Below are 19,091 nucleotides of genomic sequence, written 5' to 3' on the forward strand. Positions count from 1 at the left end.
GTTTAACGCAATGCAAGATTCATTTCAACTATAAGAACCTTTCCTTTTCAATGCACTTAAGGATTAATTTGCATTTTATTTAAAAACTCATGGAGCTCAAAGAAGAAAATGTAACTTGAATTGCATGAAACACACAATCACAAATCTATGCCAGCACAGTTCAGAGATTTCACTGAACAGCAAATGACCATATCTTTGGAATGCTGTACGAAACATAGCCAGCTGGAATATATTTATGGGAAGACCTAGTATTTGTATAATACCTTTTTTTTAATTTTTGCACATATTTGTGCATTAGCTTTCTCCCACACTATGTCTTTTATCTTGGTTTTAATCTTTGGTAAATATATTGTTCTTTTAGAACTGCCAATCAAATAAAATTTGGTATGTGGCCAAAAAAGCTCCATGGCAAGCTTAAAGTAACACACTATCCAATCATTCTGTCACTGCAATATTGGAATATTCATTATTTTTTCCTCACAATTTTTTCACTAGGTTTCAGAGAAGAAGAAATAAACTGAAGGTTATATGGAATCAGGGGGTAAAGGACTATTTGAAGTGAACAGGTTTTGCCTTTTCTATTAAATAAAATGCAGATATGTATTTTAACACATTCTCGGGGAGGTGGGCAGTGATGACATCTTGCATGTTGGTTGGACATGCAAGTGCCCTCCCTGCATGTGTGACAATGCAATACTACTGCTACTGCTTCTCCTTCATGACTCATTACAGCTGTTAATTTTATAATCAGATTGAAGCTCAGAGCATTATTTTTAAATCTGTAATTTTAAAAATGAGTGGCATGCCAAAACCGTGGTTCAGTAGTTGGCACCTCTACCTCAGAGGCCCATGGATGTGGTTTCAGAATTTTGGACTGGTCACTGTCTCTGTGTCCGTGTGGTGTTTTCACCAGGAGCTCAATTTAAAATTACTCTGATTTACTTTCAGATAAACTCAGGTTTGGGTAGATTTATAGCTGATGCTGCAGGGGTAGTCGCTGCTTACTCATGACAATGAAGTGGAAAAAATACAAAAATAAATTGACTACCATATTACTGAAAGTGACACAATCTTAAAAAGAAATTAACAGAAAATTAAATTGGTGGTAAAGAGTAGTGCAGGTGAGTTTCAGGAAGTTTTACTGAAAATAGGAAGAGTAGAACCACTTGTTCCACTGTTAAATAATTCCAACAACATTTGAATTTTGTGCCATGCTTCCTTTTTTAAATAATAGTCTATTCAAACAGCATAAATCATTAAAACACTACCATAGTTATTACTTTAAACAAATTGCCTTAGGGTTGTATGTTACATTAAATGTTTGAGTCCCTTCAGCAACTGTTAATGATGTACAATATAGTGTTTACAGGCCTTATTATATTATAGCAGAGGGTTATGTAAAATATTATACAGAATAGAGAACTTGTGCAGAACATGTTTAAAAAAGTGACACAGCACTTACTATACCACATTTTAAAGTAAACAATTACTCATGTATGCAGTATGGTCAGTTTTATATTATTTACTTTCATTTACTTATTTATTTTCTGGCATTATTTTGTCTTTCTTAAGAATTAACTTTTGGATGTGTGTTTCATTACAGCCTTGCATTCTTGTAGATTAGACAGATTCAATCATGAACGAATGGATAGATGAACAACATTATTTATATAATAAAATGAAATATGTTTATGGTCAGAAGTCATACGATTACGTAGGCAACCCTGCTATTAGACATTGATGCCAGTTATAATTTATTCCAACTTCAATTTAACTTTTAATGATTTTTAAATAATCTGGTCGAATGTTATGTGCTATTTATAAAGGTGTTTGGTTAAGCTTCTTGCACAGTTTTCTTTCTCATCCTTCAGAAACGGCGGATTTTATTCATACAGACACAATTGATTGATGTCAGGTGAAGGCAAATTCATTTTGTACACTGGAATGGAATTAGTTAAAAATGAACATACTAGCAACTAGCATGGTGTTAGTTTGTTTATAAGGGTATACACAATCTAAAGTAGTTATTTTTAATTCTTTCTATTATTTAAATTATGCATTTGGCTTTTATTAAATATTGTTGATACAAGATGTTATTAAAAATAAAAACCATGTCTGAATTGATTTGTCTTGATTCCGGCCTTTACATCAGCTAAGGATAACATTTCAAAGATGTCAATATCCACTGAACATTGCCTTGCAGAAGTTTTCAGATGCTAGTTCATTGAGGTGGAGCACATCTGAAACAGGAGTGAGAAGGATCTAAACATCCATGTATCTGGTGGAATCCTACCTGAAAAGACTTCACAGGTTACTCAGCCCAGAACTAATATGTGGGGTGTAGGATACTTCTACAAAGAACATACTTCAGTTTTGAACTTTGTATAGGAGAGCTGCAGACAAAGAGCACAACTTCTCTTTAGCACTTGAATCTGCAGTATAAATATGGACTAGAAGAAGATCGGTGAGTTATCTGAATACTTTTGAGCAAAACTCAAGTGTGTGGACAGGCAAGTGTAATAAGCTCTGCCTCTGTGAATTGTGTCATGAAAGCAAGACACATAGTGAAACCTGAGGGCTATTTGGGAAAAAAATGTTAAACAACAGATGTGGCCAGTATGGGCCAGAGGTGCCTTATCCTGTAGTAATGGAGAGAGTAAGGAGAAAGATAATCAATGCAGAGTCACCAAACCTCTTGATCAGGAGTGCGCACTACAGTATTTTAAAAACTATATTCTGACATTTCTTAGTAAAAAGTCAGAAGTTTCAAGGTAAGGTTGTTATTTCTGAATTTCCCCTTGGGATTAATAAATTATCTATCTATCTATCTATCTATCTATCTATCTATCTATCTATCTATCTATCTATCTATCTATCTATCTATCTATCTATCTATCTATCTCGTATACTCATTAATCATGGTTGCCTTTTTGCATTTCACTGTACTCTGTACAAGTGACAATAAAAACCTAATAAACATGATCTTTTAATTTTTGCCTACGTGGAGGTTCACCTTTCACCTTCATTGTCAGTTTGGCATTCAGGTTTTGCAACGGTCCTTTGTAACCAGCTCCAGGCTGTTCACCTTGAAGCAGGGCAGCATCTTGGGTTGTTGAGCTTTTGTTTTGACTTTGGCTTATCTGACTTTGGCTTTGTTCCCCAAATAAATGTGCATATTTCAGTCTGGCAACTTTCCCTATTGCCAGCAGGAGAGTCAGGGGAATGACTCAAACTAAAAAATACATAGGTGTTGCCTATGTTGTAGTCTAGCAAACTACCTTGGACATTTGACTAACCCAATGCCAACAATGCATGTCCATTAATGCCATTGTCAAGATATGGCCAGGTAACAGCAGTACAGAGTAAAACAAATGGTTTACTTCACAGCCAGCCTGAAAAAAAACCCTCTGGGGTGTCCACAGTTGGTTATGAAAAAATAAAATAAAATTTTCACGGCTTTTTTATCATTAGCATATAGTAAGTGAAAGAGGTTTACTTACCTTGGCAGTGACATTCATGTCTCTGGTGACTCTTCCTGAGGCCAGTAGACGGATTGGGAGAGCATGGGGGGGTCATGAGGTCGCTGGAAAGGGGTGTGTGGCACTTCCGATATCTATGCAAAAGGACGAAGGTCCAAGACTTTAGAGTCCAGGTGCTTCATGTCTTGCTATATGGTTGCGAGACATGGACGATATCCAATGACTTGAGATGAAGACTGGACTCTCTTGGTACTGTGGCTTTCCGGAAAATCCTTGGTACCATTGGTTTGACTTTGTGTCGAATGAGCGGTTGCTCATGGAGTCCCGAATGAGGCACATTACCTGCATTGTGAGGGAGCGTCAGTTACGGCACTATAGCCATGTGGCGCGTTTCCCAGAGGGTGATCCAGCTCATAAGATCCTCATTGCTGGGGACCCGAGTGGCTGGACCAGGCCAAGGGTTCACCCACGTAACATCTGGCTGTAGCAGACAGAGGGTCATTTAAGGAGGGTGGGACTGGACTGTGTGTCTGCCTGGGGGGGTTGCCAACTGGGATCCTGAGTTGTTTCATCGTGTAGTGGGTGCGGCAACACACTGTACCAGTGCATGCTCCCCAACTTGACTTGACTTGATATAGTAAGTCTCACAACCATAATGGTGTATATTATAAAAGATGCATAGATGACAAGACATGTTTCATCAATGATGATAATAATGAAGAGAGAAACAACAAAAACAGAAAACATCATGTGTTGAGGCACAAAGTTATAAGACAAGTCAGCCTCAATCACAATTCTGGAGACATAAGACAACTAGCTCTTCATTCCCCCAATTACATTATACAGTATTATATAAGATCACTCTTAAGAGAATATGTTACATTTATGCCACATAAGCTTGTGGATTAGTACTTTTATTAACATTTTATGAGTCCTTGATTGACCTGAACCTGTTACCAAATGGAAGAAGAATGAGCAGAAGGTCATATGCAGTGAGTTTAAAAAGCCTGCAATGCTGGCACATTTCAGTTTGGAAAAGAAGAATGAATCCACAGCAGGAGGGTGTAGCACCCTCAATGACGCTATCACTGCTTCACTCCACTTTCTTCTCTGCCTGTTGTCTTTGCCTTAGAAATTGCAATACCAAACTGTGATAAATAAGGTTTTCACACATACGATAATCAAGATAGGACCAAATTCTGGCCTCTGCATGTGAGAGAGTATTCTGACTTGTCACCATCCCTTCAATTCATTAACCTTTCTTTTCTGTAACAGCGGTGAGCTCTTTAACTATCATATATGCTATTTTCCTAACTGCAGTTCTACTGTTCAGCAAGCCATCTATCACAGATAATGTTCCTGCAATAAATTTTATTATAATAATAAAAAAAAAACAAGCAACATTGTGTCCCCCTGCTTTTTGAAATACCCTCTTCTTACAGTACAAGCTTCCTCTAAATTTCTAAACAAGAGCAGGGTTGCTCAGATAACTGGATGTCTGCTGCTTCAAAAGGCTAGCTGGCCTGCTTTCTGTTAAAACGTTTAAGAGCTCAATTTGGTAGACCCATTGCTATGTAGATATTATGGTATTTTTAATGTATTTTTTCAATTACTGCATATGTAACAGATGGCTTTGATGTGATCGTGTTTAAAGTAATACTGTCTTCAAGTGTAATTTACAGTATATTACTTTTATGGAAGCCTGTTTGGCATTGAGCAAGTTTTAGTCTAATATGTCCATCACCCGTGTACATTTTCCACATGAATAAATTCAAATTGATTCAACATAATGATGAGATCTGGCTGTAATCAGGCAAACAATATGAAGCCATGTACAGACTTTTACTTGGGATCATACAGCATAAGTTACATTGGTAAAAGACAAGAAAGGTAAAAATCCAGTTATAAAGGTGCTAAAAGTTTAATAATCAAAGTCATAGTCAAGCCACTTTTTTGGCCGTTATGCAGTGATGGTAAAAACAATAAAGGCTGTCACCTCAAGTAGGCCAAATTATTTTAAGGTATCATTTGTTTTCTCTCTATTTCAATCTATCATCTGTTAACAAGGGTGTTGCTGTGACACAGTGCCCAGTGCTGCTACCTGAGAGCCAAGGCTGAATGGAGTTCAGTCCTCACCTGGCTGCTTTTGATACATTTTTGTAATGTTTGGTAGGATTTTCTGCACATTTTTGTTACCTCCTGTTTTCCAGAAACATGCAAGTCAATAACTCTAAATTGGCTCATTATAAGAAAAGCATACCTAGTGATGGTCTAGTGCTCTGTCCAACGTTTACTTCTTACTTATGACTGATGTTGCTAGAGTAGAGTTGAATAAGCTACTTTAAAAATGAATCAATGGCTGCATCTGTTAAAGATGAAAAATGTAAGCCTTACAACAATATACCACACTTTAGTTAAAGCGTGATATGCCAAACTTTATTTGACATTCACATAGCTTCTTAGTGTATGGCATTAGACATCCATCCGTTATCCAACCCGCTGTATCCTAATTACAGGGTCACAGGGGTCTGCTGGAGCCAATCCCAGCCAACACAGGGCGCAAGGCAGGAAACAAACCCCAAGTAGGGCGCCAGCCCACCACAGGGCATTAGACATACGTACAGATAAACAACTGTATATCATGACATGGTTTTCAAACTGAATAACTTGAGGGGAATGATCCCATAAAGCTGAGATAATGACATGTATACAGATCCATCATGAAATACTTTTAATATTTGAAAACATACTGTTAGATAGTTTGTAAATATACTAGAAGCCTTGGTAACTTATATGAGTTCACTGAATGTACTAAGATATGGTACTTAAAGGATATTTTCGGTGTTTCTCAAGCAGAAATGAAATAAAATGCGTTAACCTTTTCAAATACATACACCAAGAAGTGGCAAAGGTTCCAATTTCGTAAAACATGTCTTCTGCATTTTTGAAATGTTAATGGCAACAAAGAAAAATCAGTTAATTCACAAAGCAGTCTGACCTCCAAAGACAATTTCCCTTGGGGATTATTACACTGTAATACAGTATACCAAATAATTGATTTCAAGTATAGTTTAACTTTTGGAACAACTGTATCTTAGGACTCAGCTAAGACGAAAGCATGTACACATGGAACACTCTGACTAAATATTGTTCATTGTGTCATTACTGAACAAGTACAGTTACCTGTTATCAATGTATTAAATTCTCCAGGCACTGATTTGGGGGAATGATTGTGTTAGGTATACAGTCATGGAAATATAAAGTTTTAGCGAATGTCCTAAAAAACATAGAATTCTTAAAAATATTGAAAAATAATTCTGTGCCACACTTAATTGAAAATTCTTCATTAAACACCTGATCAAAATTAGAAACACAAGGTTTCAGATACAGTCAAATGAGGAGCAATAGTGCAAGTAAGGTTATTAGTAATCTCAATAGACTGAAGATTGTAACATAGCAGCCATTAATCTCCGATTAGTATAATGTTGTAGAAAAATGTTACGTAACTGAAATGAAAACTTGTGACAATCAAATGATATTACAGGCGTTGTCTGTCTGGAAGCAGACTTGACGCTAACTAAAGGAGTCACAAATTCACTGGATTGTGACAGGATTTTCGATTTTTTCATCTTGCTTTGTGTGCATTTCAAATGCTGTAGTGGATATTATAAGAATTCAGAAACTATACAAGTTGCAGCTGGTAAACTCACTCTTGAACATTGGGACATTGATATTTGTAAACCAAGATGGACTGGACGATGAGGGCACATAACACCAACAGTATGTGCATCAAAAGAGCTCAGTGCTTTTATTTAACAAAGTGTTCCAAACAAAAGTGCAGTGCAGTCTCATTCAATAAACAAATAAATATTTTTCGATAAAATTTGTGCATATGTGTAGGTAAAACCAGTAATAAATAAGTTCTTTCATTATGTTAAAATTCAAAACTAAAAAAAAAAACAGACATCAGATTTGTTTCTCCCCATCTGACCCTTTCTCCATCTTTTGTCCTGAACACCATCCTTCAGCCTCTGGCAGCACCACTGAAATGAAAGAGAAGTGGCAAGTGGTTGGGTATGGCCTCAAGGGTAGCGTGAGCAACCATTGGAGTAGGAGTGACCAACCACTCTGGGAGGGCTCCTGTCTTAAAGCTGTGAAGTGGCAGTGGGCAAGAGATGGGACACTGAAGGAAGGCAGCATGGGACACGAGCCATATTTTAAAGATTGGTTGCGCTTGTCAGTGGACATTTCCTCCTTCTTATGAAACCCATAACGGCAAGCAGAGGAGATGTCAGTTTTAGAGTGATGGCCCTGAGGCTTAGGATTGTTTTTAACGAAATGATTATGCCTATAAATATTTAACCTTTTTGTAATGGATTTATAGTTATTTATTGCTGGATTTTAACCTCTGCACATTGCTGTGTTTTATTGGATTATTTATTGAAGGAGTACTGCACTGTTTGAATATTTGCTTGTTTAAAACAAAAGCACTAAGCCTACCTACCCCTTGACTGCGCGTGTTCTCATTTGCCTGGCTTGTCCTCAGTTATGAATATCGACCATGCTAAGTTTGAGAGCTGCCAACCTTTCTCTTTTTGGATATCCCCTGGACCCTTTACTTTAGCAGATTCAATCCCTCAGTTCATTCCTTGGACCATTTAGGAAAGTGGTTACAGATTGCACATGATCACTCGGGCCTACATCTGACATGGCAGAAGACACTTGAATTAATTTTCTATCCCTTACATTATGAGCAGTGATACCATGGCAAATATTAATGCATTAGTGTCACCAGTGTGATATACAGAACTTTCCTAACGGCAAAAACTTCATGGATTTCCACAGCTTGTTATCACTCTTCAGTACCTATTCAGCATACTGGAGAAGTTTTTGCCTGCCTTGGCCCAGAGCAAAACACAAATCACAACAAAACTTCACAACAAATATAGTATATCATAACTGCAAACTTTAAATTGACCTTGAGCTGACATACTGTAAAATACTAGATGATGATTATATATAAGGAATAGCAGTTGTGAAGCTTTAAGGGCACAGGTCAAAAAGAAAAAATGTCATTAATATAGACAGACTGTCTGAAATAGTAATATTAAATGGTACATACAGTAGATAGGTGAATAACATTACAAAGGTCTGAAAATGTTTGCTTGGTTATGTCCTGGCCTCCTAGTTGTGCTGCAGAAAAAAAAAAATTGCAGTACTGTTACAATAGCAGCTACAGAACCTGTAAGTCTGGAGAAGTAGAACATGTAGCTGATTCTTAGGTTTCAAATTAATTTTGGAAAGTTTCAAATCATTGCAACTTAATATTTTCTGCTTAGGCTTTGGTTTGAGAGGTCTGTCACTAATCTGGAGTAGATTGAAATATATTTCTGTAGATTTTTTAAAGTATTATTTGCTACTCTTCGTCTTTAATAAAACTTAAGCAAACTGTTGTTCATTATGGCTAAATTTTAGTGGTTATAGCTTCAGTGTATGTGGCATTGACACATTAATTTCTAGCTTAACTTGTTTTGTATGATTTTGTTGGTTTATTATTATAAATTTTTGATGAATTTGTTAACACAAAATGGTGAGAATGAAAAAGTTAACATTGCATGGTATTGTTAAAGAAACAGAAATTATCACTGCTTGTGTCTCTCTGGCATGTTTTTGCTAACAGTAGCAACACACATGAAAGGTGGCCAAGATGATGGACTGTAAAGTACAAGGTCATTGGTTTAGTCCCGGTCAACTCATGATATACCTTGAGTTTAAACAGCCATTATCCAATTTGCAGTCACAGTTGCATTACACACTATATAAAGTAGTTATACTCACTAATTATGCGTTGGAGAGCAACAATGTACTGCATGTTGATAAGCACATGTAAATAAGAATTTCACTGTACTCTGTATGCTTAGCAATAATGACCCCATAACAAATCAGTCTTCTGCAGAACTGAAAAAGAAATGGCATCTTAAAATCTTTAAACAAGTAGCTGAGTTGAGGAAATGGATGTAAGAATGAATGATGACTGAGATGGTTTATGCACAGGCTCCTTAAGTGCTAGTGGAAGCCTCAACTTAGTGAGGATTATACAGTATAAAACCTCTGCCTATTTCCATCCTAGTTATGTTATTAGGTAGAGCTTTTTGTTTTATTAAATGTGTGGATTATTGTACTTGCCTTGAAACAGTAATGCAAAGGAACTACATTTCTACAACTCACTTATTTGCTGGTTCAACAGCCCATTTGTGCATTGCAAAACAAGACACGCAGGATGGCTATTTTAAAAGGAAGTAAAAGAAGTACTCTAAAATTAATAAAACTGAAATACATTTCACAGAATTTCCAAGAATGTGGAAGTACTATATTACCAGCAAAAACATCAAACAGTTAATTAACAAGACACAGCGAAGACCAGAGGGATTGTAATAGAATGCGAGGCAACCCAAAAACCAATGCCAACACAGGGACTGGTCCCACCAGGCTTAGGATTGTGCTGGGGCTGATAGGACAACACTGTTATCAACGTGCACAAAGTTTTATATCTGCCAAAGGAAGATATCATCTAAGACCACGGGTATATCATTTTCTTTTCAACTAATTTAGATACCAGTTTTCATTGCCTTGCTCTATTGCAGCTTTTGTTTTGAGTACATATTTTTGCCTCATGGTGGGTTCTATTTAGCCATGTTAAATTTCCAAAAGAATGTTTACCCTGTTAATTTTCATCTGGACCCTTTACTGAGAAATACACAGGTCCGAGAGCAATAATTGTTTTTGTCTTTGGACCTCCAAAAAACTTCTAAAACTCCAAAACAACCTTTTCAGTGAATTTTGTGGCTTCAAAATCACATGTGAAACAAAGGTAAGTGTTAATGTCATGGAGTCATGATCATTTTGACTTCCTAGTTTTAATGACATTTATACATAATATTAAAATACATAAATATTTTTTTTTGCCTTAACCTATTATACAAATATTCCCAGATAATGGTGGGTACATTGGCTAGTCAGTTAAAAAGATGCTGTCAGTACATCTATAGGGGAAATCTCTTCCCATTGAAGCTGTGTATGTCAGATATTTTGAAAAGGCCAGTCAGGTTTAAGGCTATGCTTAACAGTTAAGATTATGTTCAGAAAAGTGTAAGCATTTCTTAGCAAAATTTGCTTTAGCTATGGCAATCTTTAATTTCAATAGCCTACAAAATGAAGATTTTTTCTGTGTGCAATGCAATACCATATTATTTATAATTACTAGTCATGGGGACCCCATGTCTGTAGAATTTTGTGTTAATCAGTTTTGTAACTGCCTAGAATATCTGGCATTTGTTAGACATTGTTTAAAACGACATTTTCTTTCTACTCTCCGTTTACTAAGTTGCTATGGATTATGCCAATTTAAACATTTAACTTTTTAAAGAATACTAATAGTCTTACAATTGTGAAATTGGATTGAACAAGTATGAGAATGAGGGAAAGCGAGAGAGAGAAAAAGGGATAAAGATAGTTATTTTACTATATACACTGGAGAATATTATACCAAATTTTTATCTATGGTACAGTATACCTTTTGAGCCTTGTCCATGCTTTTAGAGCATTAGCTGTAGCACCGTATATACATCCATCCATTATCCAACCCACTATATCCTAACTACAGGGTCACGGGGGTCTGCCAGAGCCAATCCCAGCCAACACAGGGCACAAGGCAGAAAACAAACCCTGGGCAGGGCACCAGCCCACTGCAGACCATATATACAGTAGTCTAGCAAATCAAGCGAATTATTTTTAAATATAACAGTAACTTTTCTTTTGTTTGTGTGTTTTTATTTTCCCTGAGAAGTGAAATAAAAGCATACGACCTTAAAGACAGGAGCAGAATAAATGTTCCGATGTTTTAATGAGAAAAACAATTTGTTTCAAGTACTAAAAAAAATATAGATAAGTCAGCTATCTTTTATATATAAACAGGAATATAACAAATAAGAACAACAAGATATAGAATATTTGTTTCTGCTATGTAGTCTGCGATTGAGCCAAAGCGAAACTTGTATGCTGTTTAGAGGAATTTTTTGCTTTCAAGCAATTCTTTGGTGCAGGTCAGCATTTTCTGAGTACTACAAACATGCAGAGATTGAGTATTCATTAATGACCAAATGCTTACTCAGTAGCAAGAAATGCTGATGAAAATCAATATGAAATCTCAAAGCACAAAAGTATCCACTAAGATTCAGGTTATATTTTTTATGTGCCATTTTTTGTTTTGCTGAGTACAGCAGCAATGGGTGTGTATTTACTGTACATTTCAAATAATGTAATGTTTATCTTCAGTGAGTAACGTTTACTGAATAAGCAGAATCAAACACAAAACACACCATTTTGTACACACATTTTACATAAAGCAAATTACATTGCAAAGCAGATAATTCATTTATCCATTTCCCAAATTTGATGATTATCAATACATCATTAAGTCAAAGTCAAAGCAAACTTTACTGTCATGTCAACCATATGCAAGTATACAAATAGAAGAAATTGCGAAGCTCAGGGTCTACAGTGTAACAACATAAAGTGCAAATAAAAAAAATAGATAAATAAAAAAAGCATCCTGCTGGGTAGTGTTGGAAACAAATCAAACTTGAACAGGATGTCACAGGATACACCTCGTCACACAAGGCCAATTTACAGTTACCAAAATAAAAAGTTTTCCCAGAAAATATTCAAAGATGAAACCCTGCAATACATTTTGCAAAAACGTATTTAACTCTGTTGTTAAAGCACAGAGAAAAGATTACATACATACATACTGTAGGGAACAATTATTAAAGGAAAAACTGAGTATCACATATCAAGTACAGCTGAATTAACAATCTGGAACTAAATGGGGGAAGTTGTCTTTAACAAATATGTTACAGTTTTATGAGGGAGCAACAAAGGTACAGTATTTCATTAGACAAGGACAATATTTATTTTAATTTTTAAAAGGCATCATTTAAGGCAGCAAAAGACAGGCTAACAATTTAAATCACATTTACATATTTGGCTGATGCCTTTATCCACAGCAACGTGCAATATCTGAGATACAGTTGGTTGCATTTCTTTTTGCTTTTTTGTTCAGTTTAAGCACAGGCAGGTGAAGTGACTTGCTTTTCGTCACACAGTGTCAGTAGTGAAATGTGAACCCTCAACCTCACGGTTTGTAGTGCAATTCTTTAGCTATTATGCCCCACTGTGTGTGTGATGATCAAGCTAAAAGAAGTGAATGTTCAAGGTGCAGTCTGCAGAAGAATGCAAATTGGCTCAACCACAGAAATGAAAGGTTATGATGTGAGGGGAACGTTTTACACATTGCCAGTAGATGATGTTAGAAGTGGTGTCTCTTAGGGATCAGTGTAAGGACACTAATGATCTTAATAAAGGGTATCTAACAAGCTGGTCAGGTTTTCTGATGACTAATATTGGTGGAATAGCAAACAGACACTCTGGCATTGGACATATTTCAGACATGGGCAGATATGTGACTGATGACATTTAATATGGGAAAATATAAAGTATTATACCTAGTAAGAAACACTATAGAGGTGTGAAACTTAAAATTCATGCCTTATGAGGAGGATTTAGGTGTCATAGTGGACCTATCACTGTCTACATCCGCAGAGTGTACAGCTGTGAATAAGGAGGCTAATAAGAATGTAAGTTTATAGGGCCTGAATTGAATATTTTCATATAGAATACTGAGTGCAGTTTTGTATTTCATATTACAAAAAAGGTTAACAGTGCTAGAGCAAATCCAGAGAAAAGCAAATTGACTTATTTGAGGATTGTGGAATATACAGTATGTTGTGAAGAAAGAATGAAGAAAAAGGAACATTTCAGTACAAGCAACTGATATTAAAAAATAACTTGATGGAAGTATTCAAAATGAAGGAATTAGTATGGTGGATGCTGGTTTTTACAATATAAAATTATATTATAAATATTCTGGACTTTTAATTTGGCCAAACACCAACAAATAAGTCATTGGGGCTAAAGTTATAAAATACATGCTTATTTCATAAAAACTAAAGAACACCAAGAAGAGAAAACAGTAGAGTAGTAATAAACTATTAAACAAAAAAGAAGATTCTGACTGTCCGAATGTCTTAATTAAATAGGGTCTTTCATCCCACCCAAAAAGGTTTGGTATTTTGCATAGTTGTCCATCTACAAACACACTGATAAGATTCCATCTTCTCGCCTTCAGTTTAATTCCACTACACATTCATCCAAAGGCAAGTGCAAATGGCTAAAGGCCAGAAGGGCTTTTAAGATCCCTCAGTATAATAATTCTAAGTACACTTTCAGATTCACATTGGGGTTAGGGATAAACCAGAAAATCCTTGGAAAAGTCCCTACAGTCCTGAACCACAACCTTTCATTAATATGACAGACACACTCCCAAGTTTACCTGACCTTTAACTTGGGTTGTAAGGAACACAAATATGAGAATGTATCTCCTTGCTGCTTCTTCATTATACAACCATATTACTTCAAAAGCAATTCAACTGTGCTAACACAAACAAGCAAAGGAATATTGTCAATGTAGTCTTCAGTAGTACAGTTTACTGTGCAGTTCTTGTCATGGCTTACCTGTGCAAAGATGCAATTTTAATCCTGATGAAGTCTCACACATATGTGGAATAAGCTATCAAGAAATGCCATTAAGAGTAGTTCTTTGGAGACCTTCATGTCTCAATATTTTACAAAAGCTGCTGAACAGGGAGTGATATTTTTTTTTAGATAAATTCACTTATTGTTAAAATTGTTTTTAATGTTCTAATTCTTCTGGTATTCGGCACATACTATGCAGTGACGATGAGTTAACATAACAATCTCCAAATCAATGAATCCAATTCAGTGTCATTGTGGGTTTGAGTCTATCCTGGCAACATTGGATACAAAACATAATATGCAAAGAAATAAGTGATAAACGAGAAGACATGCAATAGTTTCTAAAGCTGAAAATTGTTCTACATATCATAAAATAATTTTTAGCTCAAATGACTTCAAATACTCATAATTATTAATGAAGCAAATTCCCTATACTTCCAAAATCCCCAAAGGGAATAAAAAATAAGAAAATACATAAAGTTAATCTAGAAAAAAATTAAAATATGCAGAATCATAACATGAAATCATTGTGAAAATCTTCTGAAAAAATAAAACAATATTGGAAGACTTGCAACAGCTTGCTTACCAGAAAAATATATTTGCTGTGAACTGAATAAACTAAAACAGCACCACCTCAGGTTTGGAATCAATTGGTTTTGACACAAAAAAACACAAGTGGCAATACCAAAGAAAGAATACGTAGACTACACACACAGTACGACTTGAACACAAGACTCTGGGGCTGCTCAGTAGCACTGCTAACCTCCGTGTAGCCACTTCTGCACAGTTAGGAAACAATGACTTTCTAAATACCTGTTATCTTTGCACAGAACATTGAACTTCACTGAAGCAGGGCATCATACTACTAGTTTCTTTTCTACAATGTAGAAGGAGCACTCATAATACTTACTTTTTCAAATTTCACACCATCTCATTGTCTTCGCCAATGTTGGATGAATATCAAGATACCACTCAGTCCCATTAACATATCTTGTGCTCAACACATTACTGATGTTGATCTGCTTTCTGTTTTTTTTCCAAGAGTGAAAGGGAAGGTCTACAGGACAGTAGTAAGACCAGCTATGTTACTGTATATGGGTTGGAGGTAGTGGCACTGACCAAAAATCAGGAGACAGAGCTGGAGGTGGCAGAGTTAAAGATGCTAAGATTTGCATTGAGTGTGACGAGGATGGACAGGATTAGAAATGAGTACATTAGAGGGTTGGCTCAGGTTGGATGGTTGGGAGACAAAGTCAGAGAGGTGAGACTGCATTGGTTTGGATATGTTCAGAGGACAGATGCTGAGTATATTGGGAGAAGGATGCTAAGGATAGAGCTGCCAGGGAACAGGAAAAGAGGAAGGCCTAAGCAAAGGTTTATGGATGTGGTAAGAGAGGACATGCAGGTGATGGATGTAACAGAACAAGATGCAGAGGAAAGAAAGATATGGAAAAAGATGATCCGCTGTGGCAACCCCTAATGGGAGCAGCGGAAAGAAGACAAAGAAGAAGATTGTGGCTACCTTTAAATAGCATACAGTATTGGACTTTTTGTATCTCTTTGTTGGATTGTGCTGCAAGGCAAGGCATTGGCTAGGAAAAGAATGAACCAGAAGTGCAAACATGCAATTAAAAGTAACAAAAATAATAATCATAATAATAATAATGTTAATACTGGGCTCTAGCCTTCGAACAATTTTACTAAACTGGAATGGACATATGCATATGTGCTCACACACCCCCAAGTGTAAACCAAGAATAACGCAGGCCTAAAAGAGCTAGCCATATCAGTCTGAAAAAGGCTTATGACACTCAGCACAAAGTCAGCTTTACATACTCCAAAAGCAGTATTCTCCTTGATACGACATATGAGTATATGAAGGAAACTTGGAAAAAAACATACTTAAGACAACAAAGTTGAAGGTTGTTATAAACACTTTGCTAATAAGCAAAATTCATAAGGAAAGTGTATTACTTGTTTTGCCCAACATCCCTACTGGTCCATAATGCAGAAATGCTACTGTTAAACATTCTTTCTTTTACATTATTTTTTATTTCCAAATACAAGCTTAAAGATTTAAAACCTGACAAACACCTCTTCAATTAATCTGCAGTAGATTTTGGAAAAAAATAGAAATTTAATAAAAGATAAACAAATTACCTTAGGTAGTGCATATTTTGGAAACTTCATTTGGACAAATTCATTTCGTCGATAGGAAACGTAATACTTTGTCCGATTTCCAGTTGTTACCTTAAAAAATATAATAAACAATAAGAACAATACTGCCCTTCAGTAACACAGGTAATATTAGAAGAAAACTGCAAAAGATCCTTTTTTAATTTATACTTATAATTATAATGAAGATTGTAAACATCACTTTCAACATTTTTTACCAAACTAACATAAAAGTTCCCTCGAGATCAGTTCCCGTTATACTGTAACATTAATGACATAGTAGCTAATCAATGACAGGGCCTTCTGTACATTTCAGCACTTGAAAAATTTTACTCCATTTAGTTTACTAACCAATTTCAAAACCAGAGTTAAGATTTTTTTTGATCAGTACTAGAAAATTAAAGCGGTATTTCAGTAAATGAATGTAAATCACAAGTGATGTCTTTAATGTGCAAACAGAACCTTGCTTATTCCAGAAGTGCCATTTTATTGATGAAGTGGGTCACACAGTTGCATGAGCATTTATGACTATTGTACTGAAGCATGCCACTAATAACAGTTTTGAAAATAATATAACAACTTTTACAGCTAATGTCACAATATAATATAGTATTAGTCTGTTTCATAGAATTAGAGAGCAGATAGATTTAGTAACCCACACAAGGTCACATAATAAGTCAGTAACACTGTGCTTGACAGTCTGCCTCCTTACTCATTAAGCTACAGAGTTTCTTCACATTTAAAAATAATTATATTTGGCTGATAGTGGACGCATGTACATAATCCTGGGCATTTCTTTTCAGAGCGTTATAGATAAGTGGTATAGTGCTGGAATGGTACTGGAAGAAAATGGAAATTAGCAGAGCTGGTGTTATGAGTTATAATAATGACTTATTGTGTCAGAGCTTTGGAAGTAGCATTCTGCAAACACATTAGTCGGGTTCAAAAAGAAGAGTTGTGACACAGACCAAGGCAGATATAATTATAGCATTGAAACAACTTAAGAATCTCATTAGGAAAGAAAAGGAGGATATTAAACTTGCTTCAAAGTGCAGTTGTATGAATTGATGTACAAATAAATGTTCAGGCCACTGTCAGAAATAACACCAAGGTGGAAGACAGAAGAGGTTGAAGTTGAGTTCAAATGAAAATACATCTTGAAATTGGCTGTTGATCTTATCAGAAAAGATCTTTTTTATGTTCACATGAAGAAGATTTTCTAACATCAAAAAAGTAGTCTGACAGCAAATCAATCTAAGGCTAAGGTACTTACATAAGTGATCTGCATTCGACATTATCTGTCTATACATAAAACAAGAGAGTATGGCAACAAAAGGAGTGACCAAAAGGAAAAATATGAATATTTTAAAGAAGTGAACTATTAACGAACCAAGAAAAATAACACAGGAGACAGGCACTATAGGGAGAAAATTATTTAAAGCTGTCTACAGACAGCATGTGGGATGAAACAGCTCCAGCAACATATAATGATATTCCTCTATTATATCTGAAGCAGTTTAGGCGTATTCACTATTCCGTAAAGCTGAGAAGAATTAATGAGCCAGAACCACATGGCAAAGGAAATTTCTGTGTCAAAACTGAGCAATTTCACAGCCACGAATGTGCAAAAACAAACAAACAGATCGAGGAGTAACATGTTCATGTCACCAAATACAATTAGAGGGGATAGAGAAATCATGGGTTTATACCGTCTGCTGCCATTTATGAATATGATGCATTGCTTGTGTCAGCAGTTCGCCTCAGCAGAAGCACCATATGGGTATTCGGATTGAGTTTCCTTTGTATCACATTGGTTCCCTGAAAACTGCTCTTTTGCACTAACAGCAATATGACATTAAGGCTTCTGTTTTTAGCGTTAAAAACAAAATCACATCAAAGCTAGAAACCCAATGTAAAGAAAAGCAAATTGGAAATAGCAGGAATTATCAGGGTGTCTAAAATGAATCACGTAAGTGATATTAGAGATAAAGGGATTGAAACTCGTTGTAAAGAGTAAGTGGAAATAAGACCAGGCTATGAACAGTGTAATGATGTCACCAGATTAAATTGATTAAATGATAAATGAATTAAGTGACTACTTCATGCATCAATAAAACAATTGTATAATGAATCAATTAATTATTCTGAAAGCAAGGGTAGTAGAGAACAGAAAATGAATGCCTGAGTTCTGGATGTGTTAAAACGTTTTCTCCAGCTCTTAACAGTGATTGTTGCAATCGTTTGTATCTGTTTAGCTGAACTGCAAGGTCTGAAGAATCAGAAATAAGAGAATTTTAAATGCAGTAACCAAGACATCTAGGACGAAAAGAAAAAAAAAACCGATTTGAATTAACATTACAGGAGAAATAAAAGCAGGGTTGAAAGAAAGATGGCAGGCAGCAACAAAATTTTGGTGGGAAAAGTTACAGCTAACATAATAGTGGTAAAATTTCTATTTGTGGGTATTCCATAAAGTGAGACAATATGGATTAAAATTAGAGAAATGAATCTGGAAAGAAATCAGTAGGTGGTGCTCACAATAAAGTTTTAATTATAAGTGTAGTGAGTGTGGCTTTATCGAAATTGAAATACAACATTTTAATGTACTGTGTTCATTAAACAAAAGAAAGAGCTCAATGAAAGGCTTTAATAAAAACAAAACTCTATACCTTTATCCTGTAATTGTTAATATGGATCTACTAAAACCTACATTGGATTACGCAAGTTCAGAAAAAGAATTGTTTCAATGATTTGAATGTTAAATAAACCAATCATAACCTCTTC

At 35.6% G+C, this 19,091-nt stretch overlaps 1 protein-coding gene and 1 long non-coding RNA gene across 2 annotated transcripts in view; one reads left to right on the forward strand and one right to left on the reverse strand.

The window, feature by feature from the left end:
* The window catches only part of sorcs2 (sortilin-related VPS10 domain containing receptor 2), a 1,110,734-nt gene that overhangs the window by 100,080 nt on the left and 991,563 nt on the right, over positions 1 to 19,091 (reverse strand). Inside the window, exon 8 of the mRNA XM_039751427.1 lies at positions 16,293 to 16,382. Coding sequence (XP_039607361.1) covers positions 16,293 to 16,382 — 90 coding nt within the window. The remainder of the gene's footprint in view (positions 1 to 16,292; positions 16,383 to 19,091) is intronic.
* LOC120527701 overlaps positions 9,992 to 19,091 on the forward strand; it is a 163,257-nt gene continuing 154,157 nt past the window's right edge. The window contains exon 1 of the long non-coding RNA XR_005633394.1: positions 9,992 to 10,062. This is a non-coding gene — a long non-coding RNA (uncharacterized LOC120527701). The remainder of the gene's footprint in view (positions 10,063 to 19,091) is intronic.

This window comes from Polypterus senegalus, chromosome 4, assembly GCF_016835505.1.
Source record: "Polypterus senegalus isolate Bchr_013 chromosome 4, ASM1683550v1, whole genome shotgun sequence".
Classification (NCBI taxonomy): domain Eukaryota; kingdom Metazoa; phylum Chordata; class Cladistia; order Polypteriformes; family Polypteridae; genus Polypterus; species Polypterus senegalus.